Consider the following 26,010-nt stretch of genomic DNA (forward strand, 5'->3'; position numbering starts at 1 on the left):
AGCAGGTGCATTTTTCTTTGCTTTACTTTTTCTCTGTTGTAATGCTTTTATCCGAATACAATTCCATTCTGTTCCTATTACCGACTTCAGTAGGAAAAGAATCTTGCCAAGACAGGTAAATCAACCAGAATTTAGTTTTTCCCTTCTGTATAATAACATCAGTGTACAGCATCTAAGATTGTTCTAATATTTCTGTTCATAAACCAAATGCCTATGAGTTGAGGCTTTTCATTGAGAAATTCACACTTTTCCATCTTCTAGTAATTAACTACAGCAAATATGGACTAAGGTAGACGTCCTGAATTCAAATGTATGATTTTGTGGTTTTAAAAGAAAAGAAAAAAATGATGGCATTTGGCTCCTCTGAGGTTAGAAAATAATATTAAAATGCTTGAGATGTACTTTTATTGTCTCTGGGAAGAGTCACAGGAGGGTAAGAGGGAGGGAAAAACACTCCAGAAAGTGACAAACTGGCATCATTATGTTGCCATAGCTTTTAACAAGAAGAAACTATCTGATAGTAATGTACAATTAAGAATGTTTCTGGATTTTGAGTGTAGCAGCCTTCTGCATCTATGTCTTTTTTGTTGCCATAACTTAGTGCTGAAATCCATCTAGAAAAGGCCTCTATCGTCAGCGACATTGTCAGTGCTACGTATTTGATCCAATTTCAAAAGAAAGTGCTAATTTTAAAGATTGTTATCCGCTGTACAATTTTGTTTTCCCTAATCTTCAAGGTTATTTAAGAAGAGGAAAGAAAAATAGGAAGAAAGAAAAAGAAAGAAAGAAAGAAAGAAAGAAAGAAAGAAAGAAAGAAAGAAAGAAAGAAAGAGAGAAAGAGAGAGAGAGAGAAAGGAGAAATAGAGAAAGAGAGAGAAGAGAGAAAGAGAAGGAAGAGAGAGAAGAGAGAAAGAGAAGGAAGAGAGAGAGAATGAAAAAAGAGAGAAAAAAAGAAAGAAAAAAAAGAAAAGAAAAAAGAAAAATTTCAGTTCAAATGCTGGCTTCTTCACAAGAAATTACACACACTTAGCTTAAATTTCAACAAAGCAGCGGCCCAAAAATTATAATTTTAAAAGATATGTTTCTCTTCTACAATGCAAGTAATCTCAGGCTATGACTGGGTAAAATTAAAAAGGGATACCCAACAAAATTTAAAAGAAATTTAAACAGAAAGAATAAAAAAAAGTACCTGCACATGCCAAAAAATTACAAAAACCCAATAAATACAGAAATTATTGCACAGTTAAAAGGCTCCACAATTTTTACTGCCTTAATCAACCCTCGGGTTTAATAGAACTTTGTAGACACAGGTTATATTTAAGTGCCAAAGTCTGGCACCTACCATAGTTATGCTAAGTTATGTTTACGGAGGCAAGTTAGGTCATCTTTTCTCAGTTGGCAATAGTTAAACTGTACAAATAAAATGTTACCTAGACCCCTGAAATTTAACCTAGCGGGGGGGGGGGGGGGGGGGGTAGGGGGGGGGGTTGGGGGGGGCCTTAGCTTCTTTCTGCCTGCTCAATTTTGACGTCATTTGTCAGCAAATGTTCTCCATGCCACTTTTTCATGTGTTTCTCCAGGGTGCTGTAAACACTGAAGGGCATCTGGCAAATGTCGCAGCGGTAGACCTCCTTCCCTATCTGGCCATGCGTTTTCATATGGCGCGTCAGCTTACTGCTCTGGGCACATGCATAGTTGCAGAGCTCGCATTTGTAAGGCCGCTCTCCAGTGTGGCTCCGACGGTGAACCGTCAAATTGCTGCAGTTCTTAAAGACCTTGCCACAGTACTCACATGTATCGCTCCTGCGTCCTTCCTTCGAACTGGGTCGCCCGGGGCCGGGTCCACTGATGTGGGGGGTGCTGCCTCCACTCGCCGTGCCGCTGCGCCCTGAGAGCCCCCCGTCCAGCATGTCCCCCGGCGGAGTGGAGAAACGCAGGCTCCCGTTCTCCGATGAGTGCTCGGAAGAGGTCGCGAAGGGGGATTGTCGGGAGTCTGTGAATCCGAGGAACGGATCCTTCATGAAGTGCCGCGATGCTGCATACCCTACCAGCCACTGGGAGTAAACGTTTTCAGAAGGTATTATCGTTGCTGGTGGCAAGTCCAAATCTTTCTCTACCTTTATTCTTTTAGAGGAATTGTTTAAACTGGGGCTCGTGATAGGTGTTGGCTTGCGGGGGAACAAGTTTGGGAAGGGTTCACCCGGGCCAAAGTTTCTTCCATTGACCGTACCTTCCTCAGTGCGGTCCAGCTCTCCTACCACTGAGTCTTCGTCACCCGGATCTCTCTGACAGAGGTCTCGAGGACACAAGTCTCGCTGGTCAGAGGACCTTTTCATGAAGCTACTCCTCTTCTGTTTTTCAGCTAACATGTCGTTATATTGCTGAATGGCACCTAGACTTACATTCTCAATGACTTTTCCCAGGACGAGGGATTTCTCGTCTGGCAGCGACTTGGAGCCGTTTTCTCGGTTACGACTCAGCTCTGAGTCCATACTGAAGCTCGACTCTGGCCGGCTCTCATTCTCAAGCTCCTCTTCCTCCTCCTCCTCCTCTTCCTCCTCTTCATTGTCATGGCCCAGGGAAGGATCGCTCTCATTCCTGAAATCTGCCTCACTGGATTTCAGTCCCTCTCCAGTGAGCTCGCTTGTGCCTGGCTCAGGGGAACTAGTGGTAGACAGTCCATCATCTGACCTGCCCGTCATGGAGCCAGCTTTATGCATATGCGTTTTCATGTGGCGTTTTAGCTTGCTGGCCTGGGAGCAAGCATGGTCACAGAGCTGACACTTGTAGGGCTTTTCTCCTGTGTGACTGCGCCGGTGCACGATAAGGTTACTCTGGAACTTGAATGTTTTCCCACAAAATTCACAGGACTTGCTCTTGGCCTGAGGCTGGGGAGGCGTAGTGCTGCTGGGGGGCATGGGGGGCAGTGGCGGGGTGCTCAAAAAAGGTGATTTAGGACTCGGCTGAAAAGGATTCAACAGACGATGCATAGGGTTGGTGCGACTGGGTGAGACTGGCGGAGGGGTGGAACTGTTTCCTGCCAGCTCTCGAAGCCTTCTGGAGAAATCCATCGCTGGGGACTCAATTGCCATGGGGTTTAAACGCATAACTCTGTCAAAGGCACTGGGATGCTGGGCAACTAACCCCATTTCTTCGGCACTAAGGCGATGTGGATCCAGATGATGACGAGGCGGTGGGCTGAACAGTGGAGGTGTGTTTGGGAGCCGACCCTCACCAAAGCCAGGGTGTTCACGCAAGATGGGTCCTGTCATGCGCAAAAGGTTGAAAGGGTTGCTGTCTCCAAGAAAATTCATCAGCGGGGACTGTGCAACAGTCTCCGGTCCCAGAGGAGGAGGGATGGTGATGCGTGGAGTAAGGGAACTGTTTGAAGGGCTTGTTTCCAGGTAGATGCGGAATCCATGTGTGTTCTGGGCATGCTGAAGCAAGAACCAAGCGCTATTAAAAGGCTGCTTGCATGTTGTGCAAATATAGCTTGAAGGCTCATCTTTACCTATAAAAGAAAAAACAGAAAGAACACTTAAAAAATAATACAGCAGAGAACATTTAAATAGAGTTGGCATTCACTTTATTTTGCTAACACATTTCCTCCTTGGCATTTCTGAAATAAGGATTTAATTGCAACGTATTGACTGATATAAATTGTTGAACAGCACATTTACTCACCACACTTATTCACTTAGTATGTATGACAAATATCACATGTACGTATTTGTGTTATATAGGTTTACATCCTCTAATTTGCAAATAAAACCTTCCTTTATGACGTATAAGCATCCAAATCCTTTCATATGCTTATTCCACAAAAAGGAATTTGTTTCAAGGGATTTATGACTACTGACAAAAACCAAGAAAAATGCAGTGTGGTAGGTTTTACAAGGCACCTGTAAGGACCTTCACTGTCATTTTCACTCTTTCATTTTATATACTTCATGCAGCAGTCCCCTGAGATCTTGCTGAATTTAATTTATACATGGTTAAGTCATGCCAGCCCTTCCATTTTTAAAATACTATGTAGATATTTAGCCACAAAAGTCCTATTCAAGTCAACAGGAGCTTGGAAAACATACCCTTGCATAAACCACTCTGACGTTCTTTTTGCCAAAACACCAAGAAGCCACTCAAATGAAACATCCGGTAATCAAAGCCGACAGCACAGTTGCAATTAACAGTAACAAATGTCGGGCCGTGCTTGAACTGGGTCCCAAGAATTTCTGAGCCTGAGCCTGCCCTCCAATGCAGAAATGCTCACCAGAGCCAAAAACATTGTTCTGTTTGCTTTTCTAGCCTCTTTGAACGACTGCATAAAGGTGGAAAGCATTCCTTTAACCTTGATTCAGCTTTACATAAAGGACAGGTGTGGACAAGTCTGCATCACAGTCATAATTTTGCTAGCTAGAAAATTCCGGTCCTGGGCACAATATAAACTATGTGCTATCTGCAAAAAGCACTTCCCTCCTTGCCCTCCCTCCTTTTTTCAATGCCTCTGCAAGACTCTGATAAATTCATAAATATGTGTCAACTTGAAAATCATGATGCGGGATTTGTTTTGTTGTTTGTTTTTAAATGAGGGGGATGTTTTGTGAAAGAAACCTGCCCATTTTGGAAAATCTAAAATTAATTTCTTCCTTGTTTGTTTGTTTATGATAGCACGTATTTTCTCTAGCAATGGCCCCACTGAACCTAAAGGCACTAAACTTCCTGAAAGTTCTATACCTGAACCAAGCTTCCTGCCTGACCCACGATGGAACAAGGACCTAAGCAATGCCTGATTCAGCCCCTCCACAGGAGCTCAAATCCAAAGCTGAACTAACAGACGCTTTCTAGACAGGAGGGCTGCCATTCCCAAAACCCTGTTGCATGAGCTTGAAAAAGAAAGAGTTTATAAGGTGAACGGAACCATATTATTGAAACTACCTTGTAAAGAGGAATGACTCATAGCACACACACACAAAAAAATTTACACTTGGGCACATCAAGAGAAGCTGATTGAATTCCCCTCTTCTGGCTGTTGCAGGAATGACTGCTGCTAACAAAACCTACAAAACCTTAGACAAGGAGGCTAGAAGATTATCTGCCTACCTATCAGCCTGTCAGCTTATCTAATCTTTTCACCCAATATACATCCATAACAGCATAAAGGAAAAAGCATGTATCAGATTGAGATTTATTTACAAAGGTAGGTGATAAATGTGCTGCAGCTCCTCACTCAGTTATTGATTTAGTAGGGCTATTGCTGTGAATAGCAGCTTGGAACCCCGATTTCAATGAAGCCATCTCTTCACAGCCAGTAAAAAATGTACACAATACAGTGGGCATTACTGCCTGGCTGAAGTGGCCCCTGTGCCCGGGCCCCACACTCTGTGTCTGCATGGGCCAGACACAGTTGGTTTGATTAATCTCTAACAGTCGCTATTGGAAAAAAAAAAACAAGTTTGGGAACTGCACTTGGCTTGGAAAAAGTGCCCATAACTGCTATTGACATTAATAAAAACCACATACAAACATGGAAAGAAACTGATACATTATCCCTTAAAAATCTACTCAGCACTGAGGCAGTTAGGAAGTTTTATGTCAGCTTTGCAGCAAAAGCAGCAGTAAATGCTCCCATTATTACTTCAAATATTTAAATTTCTGTTTCTTACAGAAATATGACGAAAATGTCTAGACCTTTAACTTTTCTTGCACAGCAACATGTGTAGTATAAAAAGTGACAGAAATCACTGAAGCAGACTAAAGTATATAACATACTCTGTCAAAAGCTTTTTTAAACAATATGTTTTACCTCAGCTCACCCTAGAACAGATTTTAATAAAGCCCCTTAAGAAGTGTGATCTAATAGCAAATGAAGTGCAGCATCTTACAAGGTCATATATCTTCAAATTAAAGAGTGCTCTGCACCCTTCACCTTCACTTTATCCACTCTAATTAATCGATTTATTACCCACAGCTGTTCAATTCTTTCATTTTTAAAGTCACAGCATGCACTCTTTTTTGTTGTGGAGTTTTTTTCTCTCAGAAAATAAAGTGTCTGAGTGCCTGTCTATGTACATGCATTCTCTTTGCTTAGCTCAAGAACTGACAGGAGAAAGAAAGCAGCTGTGTATTAAGCGACAACAACAGCAACATGTTTACTTCAGAAAAGGCACATACGTAAGAAGAAAAATTCCTGGGCAGGCTGAGGATCAAGGCCAACCTAAAACTGAAATGGCTGATTAAAAAAAATACCCTCAAAATGGCAGCTGGCGGGATGCTTGCTACTACATGTTACATGGAACTAAGATGTTTTGGTTTGTTTTGTTCTCCAAAATTTCACCTCCATGAAGTTCAAAAGAGGAAGTAAGTCCCCTCCTTTTTAGTTTTCTTTAAAAAAGACAAAATTAGTGCTATTAGTGATCTAAGATTTATAAGCTAGCAGTCATAAGTGTTCTCTCCCTTTTTTGTTTTGTTTAACTTTTATGTTCCTTAGCTCTCCTCTTCAGGAGACCCCAACACAACAGCAAAATTGACTGCAGGCTACCTGGCTACCAATCTCTGACTGATTTTTTTCACAGCCCTAAAAGACTCTCCCCAGACTCCCTGTTAAAAAAAAAAAATAGAAAAAAATATTAATTACCATATTATCACTTCATGGTTATCTTGCCTAAAAGTTGCCCTGAGCAGTGTAGATGTTCACTTTTAAGAACAGAAAAATGTCAAAAAGTCTTTGAAGATTCACTCCAAATATTTTTCTGTTCAAAAACTTGCTAAATATTTTAAACATGCCCAGAAACAGCCATGTATTCCTCAAGAATGATCCTTATATTTAATAATGAACCTACACTATAAAAGTCTTTGTTATAAGGCTACTTTTGATATATGGCTATCTTAATCCCTTGCCACCTGCACTGAAGTCTGTCTAAATACTCACTTTATGACAACTAGCTATATAGTCTTTGCCATATGCAGTCTTTATCACTTTAGCATGTGCTTGACTTTGAGCATGTGAGTAATCAACATCAGTGAAACTTAAGCATAGGCTGAAGTGCTCTGTTGGATAGTGATGAAATTATTCATGTGCTTAGAGTCAAACACAAGCCAAGACTTCATTAATACTGTTGGATGAATTGCACATGGTTTCAATCCCACAGTCTGTAACTAGGCATGAATTTAGGGGCAAGCAGCTGAGGTATAATTCTTTATCTTTACAGTAGTTGGTAGATGTGTTGTATGTACAGAGATGAGACATCTAGGTCACAACTCCTGAGCAATCAATTGTAGCTTCCAGGCTGCAGTAAAGCCAAACACATACTGCCAGTTCAGACATGATAGAGGTTTTTAGGGCTGAATCCTACTAAGACACAGGTATTCAGGAGGGATTGTGAAATAAAAGAATGAGAGGACTGGGATAAACCCTAAGGTTTGACCTCATCCAATTCCTGACCCAAAGGATCATAGAGTCATGCTTTGGGTTGGAAGGAACCTTAAAGTTCATCTTGTTCCAGCCCTCCTGACATGGGCAGGGACACTTCACTAGACCAGGTTGCTCAGACTTCCATCCAGCCTAGCCTTGAACACTTCCAGGCATGGGACGTCCGTAACTTCTCTGGGTAATCTGTTCCTGTGCCTCACCAACCTCATAGTAAAGATTTTTTTCCTAATATTTGATCTAAACCTACTCTCTTTTAGTTCCCTCTTTGTCCTGTCACTACATGTCCATATCTATGAATGTATTCATATCTATGCCAGCTGCTCCAATATCCTGCTTCAAAGGCCACCAAATAGAGAGTCTACAACCTTTTTAAAGTCTACCTCATTCTTTCTCTCCTTTACTGTCATTAAGACTTCCCATGTGCCTAATCTAAATCTTTCTTCCTGCAATTTCAGATCTTAATATATTGTCCTACCCAGATGTAAGTGCAAAACACAGGAAAGAAGTTAGTCTGCACCTCACAGTTATCATCCAACCCAGGGATTTGCAGCTGAACCACTTCACGTCTTTTAGCACCCTTTTCTCCCAATTTGATTTGGAAATGTTGAAGGAGAATTCACTTTGTACTGGAGTAGTCTGTGGCCATGTTGACTATTTTCAGTATGAAAAAAAAGCTGTCTTCTTTCCGATTCGAATTGCTGAGTCCAGTTCCCAACCATTAGATCTTGCTATATTTTTATCTGGAGATTAAAAATCTCTCTAGTGTCTTCTCCCAAAGCAGGTAATTATAAACTATGGACTTATTGAACACTCTTGCCTTTTCTGCATATTATGACAAAAGATGGTCCTTTCCAGAAATATTAAAATGTGTTCCCTCCATTAGTGCATGACAGATTATGTTCCATTCAAAATGTCAAAGCAATAATGAGCCTTTTTCTCTTTCATGAACAGCGCTAAACAAAGCTGGATTCAGAACCTGCCTCCCAAATTTTGCCCTTACAGAGGACAGTGAGAAAACACAGGTCAGAACAAGACTAGGCTGGGTCTATAGACATCCACCCCGCTGCACCAGTGAGCCTGAATCCCTGACTTATCTGTCCCCTGCAGTCTGACTTGTATCATTTAGCGATACGCAGATCTTCCTTGCCCAGTTGGTACATAACTTTCTATATACCCTGAATGCTGAGCGCCTTTACCCTGGAGATAAAAATTTCCCTCAAAATATCCTCAGTTATTCTGGATACCATCAAACAATAATCAGTGTGAGATAAGAACTGTTGAGAATTCATTATTTTCTGCTGAGCTACAGTGACATCCACTGCCTTATGAATCCTCCCCTCAGCATGCCTGAGTAATTCCATTAGCTGTAACAGGGAATGAACTCTGTCTGATTTTAATCACCCACCCATAACCCCTGCCAGGACTGCGATGAGGACCTGCAGTCAGGTCCATATAACCACCGCAATTCTTTACCTCTAGCAGTATTTTCCAGATAATGTTTCTGGTTCCCTTTTACAAAGTTACAACATCAGCAATAAAAATGTTAAGGAATTTTAATGCTGGTTTACTGCATCTTTAGAAGTTCAGGAAAAGTAGAAACTTGCAAGCTTTAAAGAAAGTACACCTTTTATTGTAGCACTCAGGAACAGACATGTATCAGGTTCCTACAGTCTTTCCACCAATATTGCTCTCTTCTCCACCACTTGATTTTAATGAACATTTAAATAATTACTCCTTGTTATTATGATGGTTACTCTAATAATACCAATAAAGGTAGCGTGGATGCTCCATAAAAAACACACCTTTAATTGAATTATTATTAAATTAAAATGCCATAATTGAGAACATGAGTTTAACAAGTCTCCTTAGAAGACCAGCTGACATTAAAGAGAAGGGCATTAAATAATGGAAAGATTTGGTGTTGCATGGTGAAAAAAATATATCATTATAAGTAGTTTGACAGATCACCCAGACAAGGGCCAAATGCTTTTCAGGTGTCTGCAGTGTGGATCTGCTATGTGACTTGTATCAGTTCATACTTGATGCTTGATCGGGTCTGCAAAAATATCTCTAATATACGTATTTATTCTGAAGGGGTTTTATAAGCCATATTATAACTTTAAATTTTCCAAGTTAGCAAGAATGTTTACTCACCTATGTTTGTAATAAAATAAACATTATCCGAGCACACACAATACTTAGAGTTTTACCCTCCCTCCCTGCATTCACTGAGCTCTTTGGAAGTTTTCCTACCTCCATTTCAGAAGGACTGACAGTCTCAATAAAAAAGATAGAAATGCAAAGTAGGGTCCAAGTCTGGGTGTGAATCACCACTGCCAGTCCAATGCCAGTCACTAGCTTTAAACAACAAACACAAACGTCCCATATCTCTTTACACCTTTCTTCATATTAATTCTGTTTTCATGGCAGCAAGAGCTGAAGATGAAAAACAAGCACAACTCCTCTATACATCCCCAGAGCTAACACAGTTCATCCCTCCCTATACTGCCTCATCTAAAGAAAGGGCTCAAGAGAATCTTGCAGTACATCCTGCTGAGGGTTACAGGGACTATCACCAACAGTTCATAAAGTTAGCATCAACTGGCAGCTAGTGTTGGTATTTTATGACTTAACAAGTCGCCTGCAGTCTCACAACCTACGCACCTCCAATTCTACACTCAGATAAACAGCCCTTGTCTCCTGTAAAGCTCAGCCAACCTGAAGTGCATCTCAGTCAAGAAGACCAGATGAAGGTTTAGGTGCAAAAGCCCAAGCATGAGGGGCCACAGAGCCTGTCACCATCTGGAAATGGGGAATCTCAGGATGAAGTCAGTGAAAGGAAAGAACGTGACAGGGAAACAAAAATGAAATGTTTTTAAGGGGTGGATGGAAAAACAGGGGTGTCTGAAGAAAGACGTAATCGCAAGGTGTTACTTCTCAGTAACAGAATCCTATTTCCTCCCATACAAGGACCTCTTCTCTTTTCCTACTGTACCTCTTGATAGCCTATCTCCTCCAGTGCCATTCTCAACAGAAGAAAAATCACGACTTCATGCAATATTCTTCTCCCACACACTGCCTGTATGTTTTACAGCTTTCCCCATCCTCTTTCTACCTTGACTAGTGAGACTGCTAGTTCTCAACAGAGATTATGCAAGAGGCTTTATGCCAAGAGAACCTACACACCCCACAAGACCCTCTCATTCCCTGCACTGAGTTTGATTAGTGATGTAAATATTCTTTAGACCATTTTTCACCTGTTGGAAAATGTCTACAGTAGTAGTGGTTGACACAAATATTAAAATATATTAATATTGCACTACTATTAGCAATGTGCTATTAATACTTCTTGTGCTAAAGCCAACTGTCAAACTCCAGTTTTGGTGGATTAAGTGCTGTGCCACTTTTGGGAAATTATTTTATCTTCTGATGCCATTTCAGCAGTGTTTTTTTTTTCTATTAGGCAGAACTGCAAATAATCTGTTTTTCACTCTTGTAATAATAAATATCTATTTTGCCAAATGAACTATTTTATTAAATGAGGGGAACACCAAACAGATTAATTACCAATCACAGAGCTGAGAAGACAGTCATACTGTCTATCTACAGTCAATCCTTTCAGAATTCCAAGAACAAAGAGCATGAATCCCTGAAAGTCTTAGAGATATCAAGCTGATACACCTTGCCAAACTCTGATTTGAATTACCCTGCTATGAATTCAAAGTAGCTGCAATGATCACCAGCACAGATTTTGAATTTTTCCAGATAAACTACACCAGGTTGTCACTAACAAGGATCTTAACTAGACTTATATGAATATACCAAGTTGCAATTCGTTTTTTTTTTTGCATTGAACTTTCCCCAGAAGCATATTATATGTCCTCTCTGGCATTTATACTTACAGAAAAGGAGGAGGCTGCAGGCAGACTACAGCCATGCATAACACAAACAGATGCTTCCTGCGTCTTAATGGACACAGGCGACCTTTGGCTGAAGATGCAGCTTGTGTTCAATGGTCCCATTTTCTGTGAGACTTAATCATACCTCAGATCTGTACTGCCAGACTCACATAAATGAGCCAAATGCACAGCTCAGTTTAATTTCTAGTGTGTTACAAAATGGCAATATTATATTTTTAGGTACAAAATGTCAATAGGCATTTTGGGCAACTTCCTTCTGGATGTCCAATTTCTCATTCCTTAAAAGAGCTTCTGGCTTACTGGAAGTTAATGTTCAGCCTACAGAAGCATAAGAAATGCTTTTACTTAGTGCAGAAAAGGAAAGAAAAATGCGTAGCAAAAGTTGGAACTTGTGACACAGGGATTTTTACCCAGAAGAACTATTTAAATGGAAGGTAAAAAACATGCTTGTCATCTCTGAACACCTTTTCCTAATTGGTGTTAAATCTAAAATGCAAAGGCAATTTATAAAGCAGAGGAAGGGAGAAGTGTGAAAAGTAAGGAGCAAACAGGAAAATCAATATTAAGAGATCAATAGTGAATGAGTTAACTTTTAAATTAGCCCTTTGTGATACAACAGTTTCAACTAACTCCACCTTTAGCATCTAAACAGCTTTGTGTCTTTTAGATAATTTCTTTGAACCTAAAACATCAACTAACAGACTGAACGGATGTTTTACAAACCTGCTGCATAAAATAGTGAAAACTATCAGCTAAAATGGGGAATGCAATACAGAGAGCCACCGTACCCACTTGTGAGATTAAAAGACCGTAGGACTACCCATGGCTGATGGTATAATATATAGGATCCCATTTACAGCACTCATGAAAAACCCTTGTACTGCTCAAGGACACTTTTAGGCCTTCTCTTTGCATAAGGTATTCAAATGCATTTGAAATAATGTCAGTCTTTTCTACAACATATGAAATATGCCAGCAGCTTCCCTTTAAATCAGTTTCCTGTAAGCAGTTTTGTTTGAAAACTGGCAAGTGCTGGAATTTTTTTTTCCCACAGACTTTTCTAAGGTGCCATTTTCTCATCTTAGAGTCAAGAATTCTCAGTAATCTGAACAGGAACTAAACAGAGGATACATGGAGGAAATTGTCCATGTCATATAATGGAAAAACTAAGAGTAAATTAGGAAACAATAAAAAAAGCCAAAGGATGAAAACAAATTTTCCTCTTTTTTTCCCCGGGAGTACTTCAGTCTGTTTTACTACAGCTATTTCTTAAGGGTATTAGGTGCCTATTCATAGTTAGTAAAAGACATAGCATTTTTGTTTTAATTCATTGCTTCTTTAACAAATGCTAGCTCCCATCTCTGCTTCTTTAAATCCACAAAATCTCCACATTCAAGCCTAAGAAGTATTGTAAAGGCTGTAAATCTTGTTTTAATGGAATGTACATTTAGCTATGAGGAGATAATTGACGTTATGGAGGGCCTAGATGCTGAATTATATAGGTTATCTAATACAAAGGGGACTCATTACCGCAGCACTACAAACAAGTAGTAATATATGTATATTGTTCTGAGTGGCGTTATAGCAAAAGTGTTCAGGTCTGCAGGGATTTATAAAACACAAGAAAACAGCAGACATGCACTTGTAAATTTGTCTCATTTGTCTCTGAAGTTAAAGGTTATTCCCTTGATCTGAATTTGTAATAAAAACATGCTAGACTAAGGTTTGTAGAGAATGTTTGAATATGTAAATTGTGTATAATGATAGGCAATTATAGGGTAAAAACTGGACCTTATGAATGTTACAGAATTGCATGGAGCATCAAAGTATTTTCCTTCAGATGAAATATTTATCTTTTATGCATGTTATAAGCACTTTTTCAAAGGTATTCAGCAACCTATTTGAGTGGAGAGTTGACAAAAATCAAACCATTACAACCAACTAAGACTGTGGGCTTATGCACAGGAGAAGCCACAGCTTTTTACTGAATATACATAATAAATCTCTTGAACTAATGGTTCCGGAGATGGATCCTCAAGGACAAGTTCCACTGATTTTCACTCCCTTAGATGAAAGCTGGTCAGATGTTCCTGGATTTTTTTTAAGACGATATGGGGGTGGAAGTGTAGGGAGGGGGACCGCAGAGAACAACTAGGTAAGAATGTGAATTTCCTTGGACTGATTCAATGAAGCCCCATTTTCCCTCCAGTTCGTTGGCTGCTATTTTCAGGGAATAATAAAAAAGAAAAAAAAAAATAAAAAGACACTCCATCGAGATAGAAAGGAGTAAAGCCGGAAGATGATACTATAGTTTATGCTACCGAAGATAAGGTTTTCTCCTTCTCTGAGCACGACAGTCTGTTCAGGTTAACCAACTGCAGTGTTAGAATAACTCCAGCCGACTTGTCACAGAGTACAAAAGTCATCAGCAACTGAATGTTCTTTTCTGCACCGCAATTAAGACGAATCAATACGACGTGCCACAAATGGTATTTTACTCTCAATAAGAACTCGGGCTGAGTTTATTCAGAATATTTTAGCGCTTCCCCAGGGGATTTTGGTCCGACGCAGATGGCAAATAAAGTACTCAGCCTAGGGCTAGAGCACATTATGCTAATTCTAATGTCAGATGTACTTTAATATACAGCTCTATTTAATCACCCCATTATTTCACATTTCCATATGAAAAACCTGCGGCACTTCTGCAGAGCTTTCACTCTGCGACAATGCCAGCTTCCTTCAACTAGCTCACTGCGAAAGAGAAAAGAAGACTGGTCATTCTCGCCAGTCAAAATGTTACAGTTTCAAAGTTTCAGTATTCCTGAATTTAAAGTGGGTCTTCCAGTGCAATTAGCAAATCACTCGGCTAGAATGCTGATATGTACAAAATGCTAAGGAGGTGTGATTGAAAAAAATAAAAATAACAGCCCTCCCTCTCCAGCTCATCTGCTCGCAGACATAGGCATGCACGTATCTCAAATCCGCTTGCAGAACAGTAATAATAAAAATAATGAAAATATTTTCATAGTGCAATTCAACTAATATTCTCAACACTTGTCACTAAAACATTGCTATTCCTGGCTGTGTGGCTTCCGTTACTTAGAAGAACAGACATGGCTGGCACAGCTGCCAACCTACAGATGTCTCTGAATAAAATCTTCCTTGTGTATCAATAATTTTTCCTGCAACAAACTACACCTCTAATTAGGTTTAGAAGCCACACACCTTCAATATGGGCCACTACCCAAATTATCTGCAAATTTACCTCAATGCCCCATCTCTGGTGACCACAGAATTTGAACCTTGAACATAAAATGATTTAAAACTGGATTTACATTGAAAGGAATGAAGGAAAAGACTTTGCTGTGGAGCAGTTTTTCCAGCCATGTAGGCTCTGGATGTGCAGGCAGGGAAAGCAGAAGCAGTCCTTGGAGCACCTCTTCAGCATCCAAGCTTTCCCTTCTGAATAATTCTGTGAAGGATTCTTAATTCATCATGTATGTACAACCACCAGTGAAATGAGTTGCATGGTCTCAACAAAATCTTCCCTCTGTTTGGCATAGCTGGGGCTGCATGACAACCAGTGCTGCTCATCAGGGAGAGCCAGGTCAGGCCTAGATTATACAGAGCTGTTATTAGAAGAATGTATGAAGCTTAAGTCGATAACTTTTTTAATAATGTCATTAAACCTAAAACATATTTTACTGGGGAAAAAAAAAAGTATTTAGAAAAAGACATCCTTTTTTCCTCCTCCAACCACCCAATCTGCATCCTTTAAAAATTGTTCAACAATGCATGCAGCAGCCAGCACCTGGGGCCAGATCTCACCTGGTTTCACTGCTATGCATCAACATTTAAAGATACAGAACTACACTCTGTGTCTTGACACGACATATGCTATGCTTTCCCTGTCCTAATTTGAACACAGAGGATGATATCCTTCACAGTGAAGGCAGAAATTATTACATTTTCAAGCTTTCTTTTATTTTTGTATATATACATATATAAATGCGTGTGTGCATGTATGCATATGTGTGTGTTTATATATGTATACATATGTGATTTGGTCTCTATTAGACTCGCTATGAGTACAGCACTATGCACAAAGGAGAAGGGGGGCTCAGTACAGGGCAGAGAGGTCCATCCTTGCATAGCTACTTAAACTAGACCTTCAAACACATGATCTTACTATGGGAGAAGTATACACAACAGTTTCACCCCACTGGAAGTTTTGTGTGAATGATAAACACAGCCCAAGTTAATTAGTAAATTAGGGCAACTTCAAGATTTGTTTAAAGTGAGGTCTCTCACTTTGAGAATGACTAGTTAAATTAAAAAAAAAGATTAAATGAATGTTTAATATCCCAATGCAAAGCCCACCGAAGTCAATATGAATCTTTCCACTGGCTTCAACAGGCTCTGGAAGCGGGTCTTCTTCCACATTGGGATTTGTTAGTCTCAAGACACTCTCTTCAATGTAGGGATAAATATGGTTGTGGTGGTGTAGTTAAAGGAAGATAACTGATTTCACAGCAGCTACAAGCCTGGAGAACTCAGCTGTAAATATTTTAGAGGAATAAACAGAGACACAGATAGTAAAGTATCTTTTGTATCTTTAGTTAAAAGGAAAAACAGTTGAAATGTAAGATATACATAAACTGAAATTAATCCTTGACAATTCTGTTGCTTTTTCTTCTGCTGATATTATGTTGGTTTTTGGAAATAAAAAAAGGACAATAGCAGTTCTCCCTAGGTCTATCCTATTTCTTTAGCTCAGTTTAGATAAACTGACTCCATTCTTAAACTTCATTATTAAGAATTCTTTTGTTGAGATTAACAAAACAATTTTTAATAACATACTTATTCTTGAAAATACACATATTTGTGGAATCCCATTCAATTTCCATCATTATGGAAATTTTTGGGTGCCAGAATGTTTGCAGGCACATCTACACTAAAGGGTTCCTACAGGAATCAGAAGTCCTGCAAAGGAAAATCCAGTCTGAATGAACAAAGAAGCAAAATGAACAGAAGCTTTAACAGCCTTAATGGGGAGGGGGCACAAGGAGGGGCAAGAGAAGGAGAAGGTATAAAATACTCAGATGAAAAATAAAACCCATTAGTTACAGAAGTAGGGATCTTGAGGGTTGCTCTAGATAAAGCAGTTAAATTGCAATCTATGACTATGAAGTTCCAAAAGATGAATCTCCAATCATACTTCCTGAAGTGCAAAGATAAAAATACCACTTTTGATCCTTAAATAGGTGGTGGTTTATGGCACTATAACACTGCAGAAAAATAATTCTGATGTTGGCTAAAAAGAAAATCCTAAAAACTTCCTATTTTATTTCTGTACAATCCAGACCGATCACCTAAGAGAAGCATAATTAAACAATGCTAAGCATCCCAACCCCTTGGAGAATACGCTGCTGAAAAATATTTTTAGAACAATCACTGTAGTAATTCTTCTTAGTTGTAGAAACACTCCAAATCAGAAAGTCAATTTTTCCTCTATTTGCAGAAGTGTGCTGGTTTTCACTGGAAAGGCGCCTGTGTTTTGTTTGGCTGCTGTTCATATACTGCCTTGGCAGGATTTCCTTGGATTGCTTACAGTGAACATTGCTCTTGCATACAGTAGCACTCCCATTTTAACCGTCCCAGCCACACGTTTTCTAATAACACACAGAGAGCTGCAAAATCCCTATAAGCACAGCTCTTTAAAGCAGCAACAGAAGGGGGTGGGGGCGGAGGACCAGAGAGGGGGAGGCTCTGCCCGTTCAAAATCCAGCGATGCAAACAGAGGATAGTCCTTTTAAAAACAACCAATGTGAATTGTGTTTAAGGAACAGCTTTCCAGGGAAAGAAAAAACACCTCCGAGAAGGGGGCCTGATTCAGCTGATTCACTGAATCTGATCTGTACAAGGCTGGGCTCTGAGCATCACTGAATTGGGCCCTAAGTACTGTTTACATGCTTGGCTTTTTGAGTTTTTTTAAATTTTTTCCTGCCCTTTGGAGGGGTGTTCAGATAGATTAATAATTCATGGGATTACCTTGCATGTTTGAGACCCTGCACTTGAGCCTGTGTTCCTTGTGTGTCCAAATTTTTTGCCTGATCATGGAGAGGCTGGGGTGCATGGAGAACACAGGGCTCCACTGTGAAAACCAAACAGGCAGGAGAGATGAAAAAGGAGGACATCTATCTCACTGAGATAGTAGCAGGAAACAAATGCAGCATTTCTACCTACGGCTGAGAAAGAGAGAAAGCCAATAACAAAACCGTTATTCAGCTCCGTGCCCTTTACAAATAGGACTGACTTGTTAGTGGACAGCTGCGGCTCAGCCCCCCTCCACACCATTCCAACTTGCTGCCTTTGCCACCCTGCTTTTGGAGATCAACAGCAATTTGCATCTCCATGCATCTCATTTCTCGTTAAGTAAGTTGATTAATTTGGGCGAGGGAAGTTGTCATTCAAAAAACCAGAAATTTCCACTTGCATAATTTCTGCCTTTCAAAATTGGCCGACCTCCTCCCCACCGATCCAGCCCCCACTTCACACCTCTCTTTCTCTGGGTCCCTCTCTTCCCTGTTCCCGCTCCCTCCCTCCCTCTTTCCCTCTTTCTCCCTGTTGTTTACAAAGGTTTCATTATGTTTTCAACTAATCAGAAAGGCCTACTAATACACAATTAACATGTGACTATAAAAAAACAGCTTCCAGAAGAAGGAAAAGTAATTAAGTAGAGAATGCTTTTCAGTAAGTGCTTGCTTTAACCCATAGTCAGAGAACAGAGTGTAGGTTAGTCCACAATGGATGGAACAGATGCCAAGGGCGAAATGTTAAAAGCGAATAAAAAAGGACATTATTTTCTTTGGGAATAATAACTATCAATGCCACAAAAACGTACATCACACTGCAGTTGTTTATATCTGACCTCCTCCTCTTTCCCCCACTTTTCTGAAGTACCTTTTCTGCCTATTTCATTAAAATAAATACAAAAATAACGGTATTTCTGAAGCACCTTTTCTGCCTATTTCATTAAAATAAATACAAAAATAACGGTATCATTTATTGCATCTTTGTTTCCAAAGTGACAGGAAACCGAGTGTCTTGGTTTCAGCTGGGATAGAGTTAATTTTCTTCCTAGTATGGAGTTGTGTTTTGGACTTAGAGTGAGAATAATGTGGATAACACACTGATGTTTTAGATGTTGCTTAGCGAAGTCAAGGACTTTTCTCCTCATGCTGCCCCACCAGTGAGGGGGGCTGGGTATGCACAAGAAGCTGGGAGAGGAAACAGCCGGGACAGCTGACCTCAGCTGACCAAAGGCATATTCCATGCCATATGCCCTCATGTTCAGTATATGAATTATGGGAAAAGCTGGCTGGGGGCTGCTGCTTGTCAGTAGTCTGGGTATCATTCTGTTCAATGTAAGTAGTGCTTTTTATTCACAAAATTTTTTCTTCGGTTTTACTTCTGTCTGGTTTTGTTATTTTCCTTTTGATTACAATTTTTCATTAGACTGTTCTTATCTCAACTCGCAAGTTTTCTTACTTTTACCCTCCCAATTCTCTCTCCCACCCCACTGGAGGGGAGTGAGCAAGTGGCTGTGTGGTGCTAAGCTGCCAACTGGGATTAAACTCAGTGACACCGAGTAATCACCGTCACTATCAAAATAGCACAACGCTGTAGTTTATTAAAAAGATTTTACTTCAAAATATTTAGGCCTGAATGTACACATAAACTAAGCACCCAGAAAAATCAGTAGGAATTCTGCCCAAGTAATGACAAGGGGTGTTGGACCCTTCTCAAGATGTGCTGTGTTATTACAACACATAGGAACTACAGGAAACAGTTTTAAAGGATGTCGTGTTTGCAACACTTCAGTTATTAACTTTAGATCTGTCTGTTGACACTGTCCTCAGGCTGAGAGCTGCCACACAGGTTGGAAGCCTGAGGACACTAGCATATATATATGCGTGTGTGTATATTGGGGAGGGGATTAAATGAAAGTGTTATCTAAATAGATTCAGCTTTTTTTTTTTTTTTTTAATCCAAAGATTGTCAAAATATGTCTAAATGTTCCCTGTGTTCTTTATGCATTCAGTCAACCTCCACAGTAAAAATTGTTCCCTTTGGAAAAATATATATGCCTCTATATGCCTGTCCTTGGAGTGGAGTGTTTGGAATATTTTTTATCTCTGTTCCCCTCCCTTAAATGAGTTCTAAAGCAAACAAGACATTTAGGTGTGTAATTTCAAAACCAAATTCTGCAAGGAGCTCAGTGTTTTCAGCGAGATATTAAACACCACTTTGGTCCCACTGAAATCAAGTGGGAGCTGAGAGGTGTCGGGAGGAATAGGTCCTCCAAAGTCACAAAGGACTACATGCAAAAACAGCTCCTTTTCCTTATGTTCCTCCCCACCACCCCATGAATTTATATTCCAAAGTATGTATCACATACAGAGTATTTTTTACTACCCAAAATCCCATTAGTTTCATTGGCACTTTAGGTAATAAGATTTGCATGGTAAAAATTCCATTTCTATTAGATTGGGTCCATAGGACTCACCAGCCTGATATGATTGTCAGAGGAAAGGGAGGATGTGTGGGTTTGTTACAATATGAGGATTTGTCCACACAGAATTTGGCACCAGTTTAATCAAAAGGACTCCGTTTAACCAGGGCAAACCCCAGTGTAGCCTCTATTTCTGTCAGCTTAAAACTGGCTGCATCAGGAAATTTCTGACTGTACATTCATATAGGTATGCTAAAACAGGTCAGCTAAACTGGAGTGGCAACCAATTTAAACAATCAATACCCTGAAGTATTCTGGATTATCTGTCTGGAAGACTCCTTTGGGTAAACTAGTGGAAGAAGGTGTTCAGGCCAGACCCAAACGATGCTTCACACAGAAGAAATTATGGACTCCTGGGCTGAATCTCGAGGTCTCTTTCTGGACAGAGTGAAATCAGTGAGATCCTATCAGCCAGACACTGCTGCTCTCATTCAGAAACCGTCTGGGTCATGCCCACAGGCAGGACCCCATTTTCAATCATGGCCACCAGCTGAAGCTTAGGGACAAAGCTTGTGAATCAAGGTAGAAAAAAGTTCACAACTAGACCCTGTCCAGACCTCCCAGCTCCTAGCAATCAATGATTTAGAGTCTTTCACTGCCGGGACTTGATCCAGACCAGATTAGCATTTTTATAAACCACCCACCAAATCTTCCGGATTTTGCCTAGTCCTTTTCCGAACCTGTTTGCTATTTTTAGCCCCTAACGCATCCTGCAGCAATGAGTTCCACACCTCTATTTGTTGTGAACAAGAAACCACATCAGTTTTGGGTCTGCTGCCTGATTCATGGGGTATTTAACAGGGACACTTGCACTGTCAAGTGCAACCTGAGTGGGTCAGAGCAGCAGACCATCACAAGGTACTGTCTAGAGATATGGACAGAAAAATCACACTCTCTGCTTTTACACAATTCTTACTTTAACCAAATCCTTACTGATCCCACAGGAGACTAAACTGTAACTAGCAACAAATGGAAAATTTCGGGATTGGGCACAAGTCAGACATGATAGCTCCTTTCCAGACCATCCTTCCCTTAGTTTGTTTGCTCCTGATTCCTGATTGACTAGAGTTTCTTGTCCTGCTCCTAGCCTTGTCAAGGCTTAAACAAAGATGACATATTCACCAAATGCTAGGAGATGGGTTTGTAAGTACTTTGCTGAAACTTGGCAGTTTTCCTCCTCTTAAGAACACTCTACGACCTGAAAATCAGTCGTGGTCTGGAATTTTTTTCTGATGCTCATTTCACACACAGTTCAGTTACCTATTATTCATGGCTGTAGCTCTCATTCTGAAAATGCACCTGTGTAGCATCAGGCTGATACTGAAGTCTCTTTGGCTTCACAGACTTTGAAGCCTCACTCCAAACCTTCTGGAAATGGAGCCTGGAAGGGCTGTCACACTACTGAATCATCCCCCAGTGTTCCTTGACACTTCAATCATAATTCTTCTACCTGCTCCTTATTTAACTTGCTCATATATTTTCAGTTCTTTTCATCTTTCCTTTTGAAAAATTCCTGTCAACATTTTAATCGCTTTTGTTGTTCTTCTCTGAATTACCTCCAATTTGACAACACCCTCCAATTAGCAAGGTGCACAAAATCATAGGCAGTCTTGGGTCTTTGCTCTGTGAAAAAAAAGTTTCCCATTTAGTCTTGCTGTGGATCACATTCTGACTTCAAGAACACCCTGGGATGGTGAAACTAAGGACTGAATTTGGTCCATGAACAAAACTGAGAAGTAAGATTCTTTTCCAGAGTTCAGTGTCAATGTCCGTGGATGTAGAGCTTTCCCTTCTCTACCCCTGAGACCAGAAGACAGAGCTGGGTGACAGAGGGGTTGATTGACTGCCTTCAGTCTGCACTGTTTTGCCTTTATCACTCAGGCAGATGCTTAACTCCACACTAACCAAAACATCATGGCCCGCCAGATTTACAAAAAAAATGCAATTGAGGGATATGGGATGCAAAGCAGGAAGAAGGGCCCAGGAAGCACACAAAGCAGACAGCAGTGAGGCTGACTTAGAGCCAGAATTTGGTTGGAGACTCCAGATAATCATCCAGGAGTGTCTGACAGGGGACAGATAGTGAGGCTAGCAAGGAATTGTTTGGGGATCCCACTGGGGTATAAGAAGAAGTAATGAGATTTAATTGGGCTACTGACAGTGTAGCCTGATTATCAGGAAAACATTTCCTAACTCTGAGGCCAGCAAATCCTTGCAAGAAGCCCCAAGACAGCGACATCTCAGATGAGGAGGAGCACTTCAGAGTACACAATGATAATGTCCCATTGCCAAAGTGAGGCAGCATTATGAAACAAGCATTTTCTGCTTTCTAAATTTACAGTTGTGATTCACAAAAATGAATCGGGTTGATCCAAGCACCCCATTTAGAAACACCGGACTCAGGATGAGCTGCACACACCCCCTCCAACCTCAACAGAGGCTGTGCCGTATGGGAGCCTCAGTGTGCTCTAGAAACGAGTGTTATCAGTATCAGTCACTGAGAGATCAGGTCAAAACTGTTAATATCTCATCAGTCACGCGGAATGCATCTCCTTTCCAACACACACCTACAGATTTATTATTAGGGTACTTCGACTCTTTTGTATTTTTAAATCAAGCTGATTCACATACGGTAACATTCATTACATAATTAAAAATATATGATGGTAAAAGGTTTTTTCCTAACTCATTAGGAAAAACATATGATATATATTTATAAATTGCATATTATCATCTTTTTAGACTAATGATGTGTGCTGTCTCAGGCAAGATGACCTGTTACTCAGACTAATTGAAGCCATTTCGTAACTACAAGCACAAGGTATTTTTATCTAAGCTTGGTCAATTGGCTATATCCATAAAACATGTACTTTGGGTTTTGCTGGGAAGGGGGATGGGAGGGAAACAAGATTGAACATTTGAGTCAATATTTATCCCTTTGTCAAGATGGATGAGGAATGGATGAATCTAGTGCATAGCTTTGTCTGCTGAACCTGGCAACATGGACTCTGCTCAGCAGACCTATCTAAGTCAACAAACATTCTCCCAATTAAATAACAGGGAACTCTAGGTATGAGGCAAACAAAGAAGTCCTGACTGCTGCAGTGAATAACATGAACTTTCATGAAGACAAAATCAACTCCTCCAAGAGGTGAGATAAACACTCAAGGTAATTGAAGTGTTGGGAGAAATAATAAAAGAATTTTGGGGGTGTCAAACCAAAGGTGCCTGTTTCTAAAGCCACTTTCTTCACCTAAGAAGATCCCCTACATATAGTAGCCTTCAATTCTTCCAAGCCCCAAGGCACACACAGTTGTTCTCAACTGCACTCTTATGTCAAAAAAAAGAAATTACAGTAATGTGTAACCCTTGCCTTACTGAAGACTGAAATAGGACAGCAGCATGAAAGCACCCCTAATTCTCTAGCCCTCAAAGCATGGAATGGGACTTGCATCTTTTTGTTCTTCAAATCAAAGAGTACCTAAATCAAAGTGGTCACTCCTGCTTCAGCCTATGGGTCTGACCTTCCTCGGAGACAGGGAGTGTTTTGTCACATCCCCTGCACAGTGTGGGGTTCTCTGACAACACAAAGCAACAACCAGCGAAGGCTGGAGCCATATTCCACACAGCTCTACACTGCCAGCTTTCCCTCTCTTGGGGGTACACCAATGTGTTTGTGCTGGGTTTTGGAGCTGGAGGCAGACCAGGTTCCTCTGCACACTTCAGCCATGTGCTGAGGAAAGGCTGTGGCCATGGCATGCACAGTTCCAGAAGGACAGGGTAGGGCTGGGAAGCACCATGAGGACCGCAAAAGGTAACTGCCTCTGACAAAGCCACCAGGCTCTGATGAGCAAAGGCAAATGGTGGTGAGGGTGACATCTGAAAGTTGCCCAAAGAAAAACACTGTGGAGCTCCATTGAAGATGCAGGGAATGAGAGATCTGCATTCTTCCCTTCAAATCTCACTGTGTGAAACACACAGTCCATTCATATCTTTCCTATAAATCATCCATCCCTCCTTTGCCAACTTCCCCTTTGTTTTACATCCTGTCCTCAAGCTGTCTTATGGGAGATCCTGTTTAATTTTTCCACCACTGACTACCAGTCAGAAACTAAGCAGAACAAATTTTTGCCCTATTGTAAATCTACCAGAGCCTTTTACCAGAGATAAATGTAGCCCTGCAGACACAATAGCATGCAACAGCATGGTGTAAGGAAAGATCTGATTTTCATTACTAGATGGATAGACAGTGCAGTTATGTGGTGATCATTAGATAATCCACACCTCTATAATGGACAAACAGGAGTCAAACTTGTGTACTTCAGTAACAAAGGGTTTACAAATGGGCCTCTTCTATTCATGTAAATAGTCTTCCCTATTTTATTAAGACCCATCTACTGTGCAGTGCGCTGAGCTAACAAGCAATCTTCAGTTGCCACCTCGCGTGTCTGCATTGCATAGTACAATTCCTCCTAGATAAATATCTCGGGAGAAGCAGGAAAACAATTAAAACTAGAAGGTAATAAATGATGAAGAAGCCTATGAACAGCATGCTGGCCCTCTTCCCAGTCTTCATTCATGCATCAAAAAATCCCATAGCTCTGAGTCTTTGAGAGGGCAGCTGGGCAGTAGGGATGTCCACAGTAATATAAATGGGAATTAGATATGATCGAATGTGCTCATTGCATTTTCAACAACACATGTAATATTCTCCCCCCTTCCCTCCAGTTCCCCCACCTCTCACCCTGCTACCAGAATAGATGACTAATGATCCTGTAACCAAGCAACGGGGCAATTGAAGAGTTTCAAAGTTCCAGTACATGATAATTTAGCTATGATCATTTGGGTGATCGGGCTCTGACTAGAGACACCATCCCTGAGTTAAATACCTCTGCTCTCTCCAAATAGTTTTACCCTGGCAAGGGTTTGCAAGGATTGGCGGAGGTAGAATTTTGTCCTCGGAGCTTGGCAGCTCTGTTCATTACTTCTGCTGCTCCCTGACACACGCAAGCGGATGACAACCACAGAGGAAATGAAGATGCATCTACTTGACAGTCACCTGCATAGCAGCAATGGAGGCAGCCCAGTTAATACAGCCATTGTGATACTCCATCAGTGATACCCCAATGAGATTTCATCCCCAGCGAGCAAGTGCTCATCCAGAGTACATCAGTAGGTACACTTAGTGCAGTTTAATCCACCGTTATTGTTTTGGTTAGTTTTGCATAATGCAAGAACATTATTTATAAGAATTAAGTCACTGAAAACATTTTAAAATACCTAAATCTTTTTCATGGGTCTATTCTAACTGCAGTAGCCCTTTCCACTGGGGAATGCATTGTGAGATAATTGATTTTGATGCCACCACGTGTGCCCTTGCTTTAGACTCAGGACACATAACTCACGTGGGTCAATTATCTCATAGTACAATCCCCAGTGGCAAAGTCTATTGCTTAAAAAGATCCTATGCTAGAAAAAGTAACCATTATCACTGGCTGGCGTTTGTTTCCAAAGAAAAATGTAGCGCTAAAATGGTTTATTGCCAGCCCACTTATGCACACATGCAGATAGATGTGTGTGTATAAAATATATATTGAATATAAAAGGAATATGTTGAATGTATATCTGCTTGTACCCATATGCCTGTAACTCTCACCACTACAACACCTTTGATGTAGATGTAGAAAAATGTACAGTAAGGATTTTTAACGCTTGCCTTGCCAAGAGAGTGTCTATAGTAAAGACATTCAGCTCTAGCCATTTGAATAAACAAGGCAAATATTTTTAAAAGAAATGCAGCCCAGATACTGCTAATTGTTTTTAACCTCTGAGCTTTATTAAACCTTCTCAGATCCTGGACTATCCTGATAATACTGTGTCACTATTCACAAATCATCCGTAACTGCCAACTAGCCACCACAGTTGAAAACTATTAGTAATAAAACTTAACCCTATTACATTGACCCAAGATTAAGTTTTCTGGCTGATCACTGAATGGGGGTGGTCGGACATGCATCTGTACATCTCCATTTAGCCACAGAGGCCCAAAAGAATGTGGCAGTATTCTAAAGAAAACTAGTCATAGG

The 26,010-nt window shown here is 40.5% G+C and overlaps 1 protein-coding gene across 5 annotated transcripts in view; it reads right to left on the minus strand.

Annotated features, from left to right (window-relative positions):
* Nucleotides 1–914: 914 nt before the first annotated feature.
* Nucleotides 915–26,010, minus strand: part of BCL11B (BAF chromatin remodeling complex subunit BCL11B) — a 91,649-nt gene continuing 66,553 nt past the window's right edge. For all 5 annotated transcript variants that reach the window (XM_042047643.1, XM_042047640.1, XM_042047642.1 and 2 more), the window contains one exon: nt 915–3,511. In XM_042047643.1, the coding sequence (XP_041903577.1) occupies nt 1,500–3,511 (2,012 nt within the window). In that variant the 3' untranslated portion in view covers nt 915–1,499. The remainder of the gene's footprint in view (nt 3,512–26,010) is intronic.

The sequence above is a fragment of the Corvus kubaryi genome, unplaced genomic scaffold (genome assembly GCF_017639235.1).
Source record: "Corvus kubaryi isolate FWS band 111438036 unplaced genomic scaffold, C.kubaryi_AGA036_p1.0 66, whole genome shotgun sequence".
NCBI lineage: Eukaryota > Metazoa > Chordata > Aves > Passeriformes > Corvidae > Corvus > Corvus kubaryi.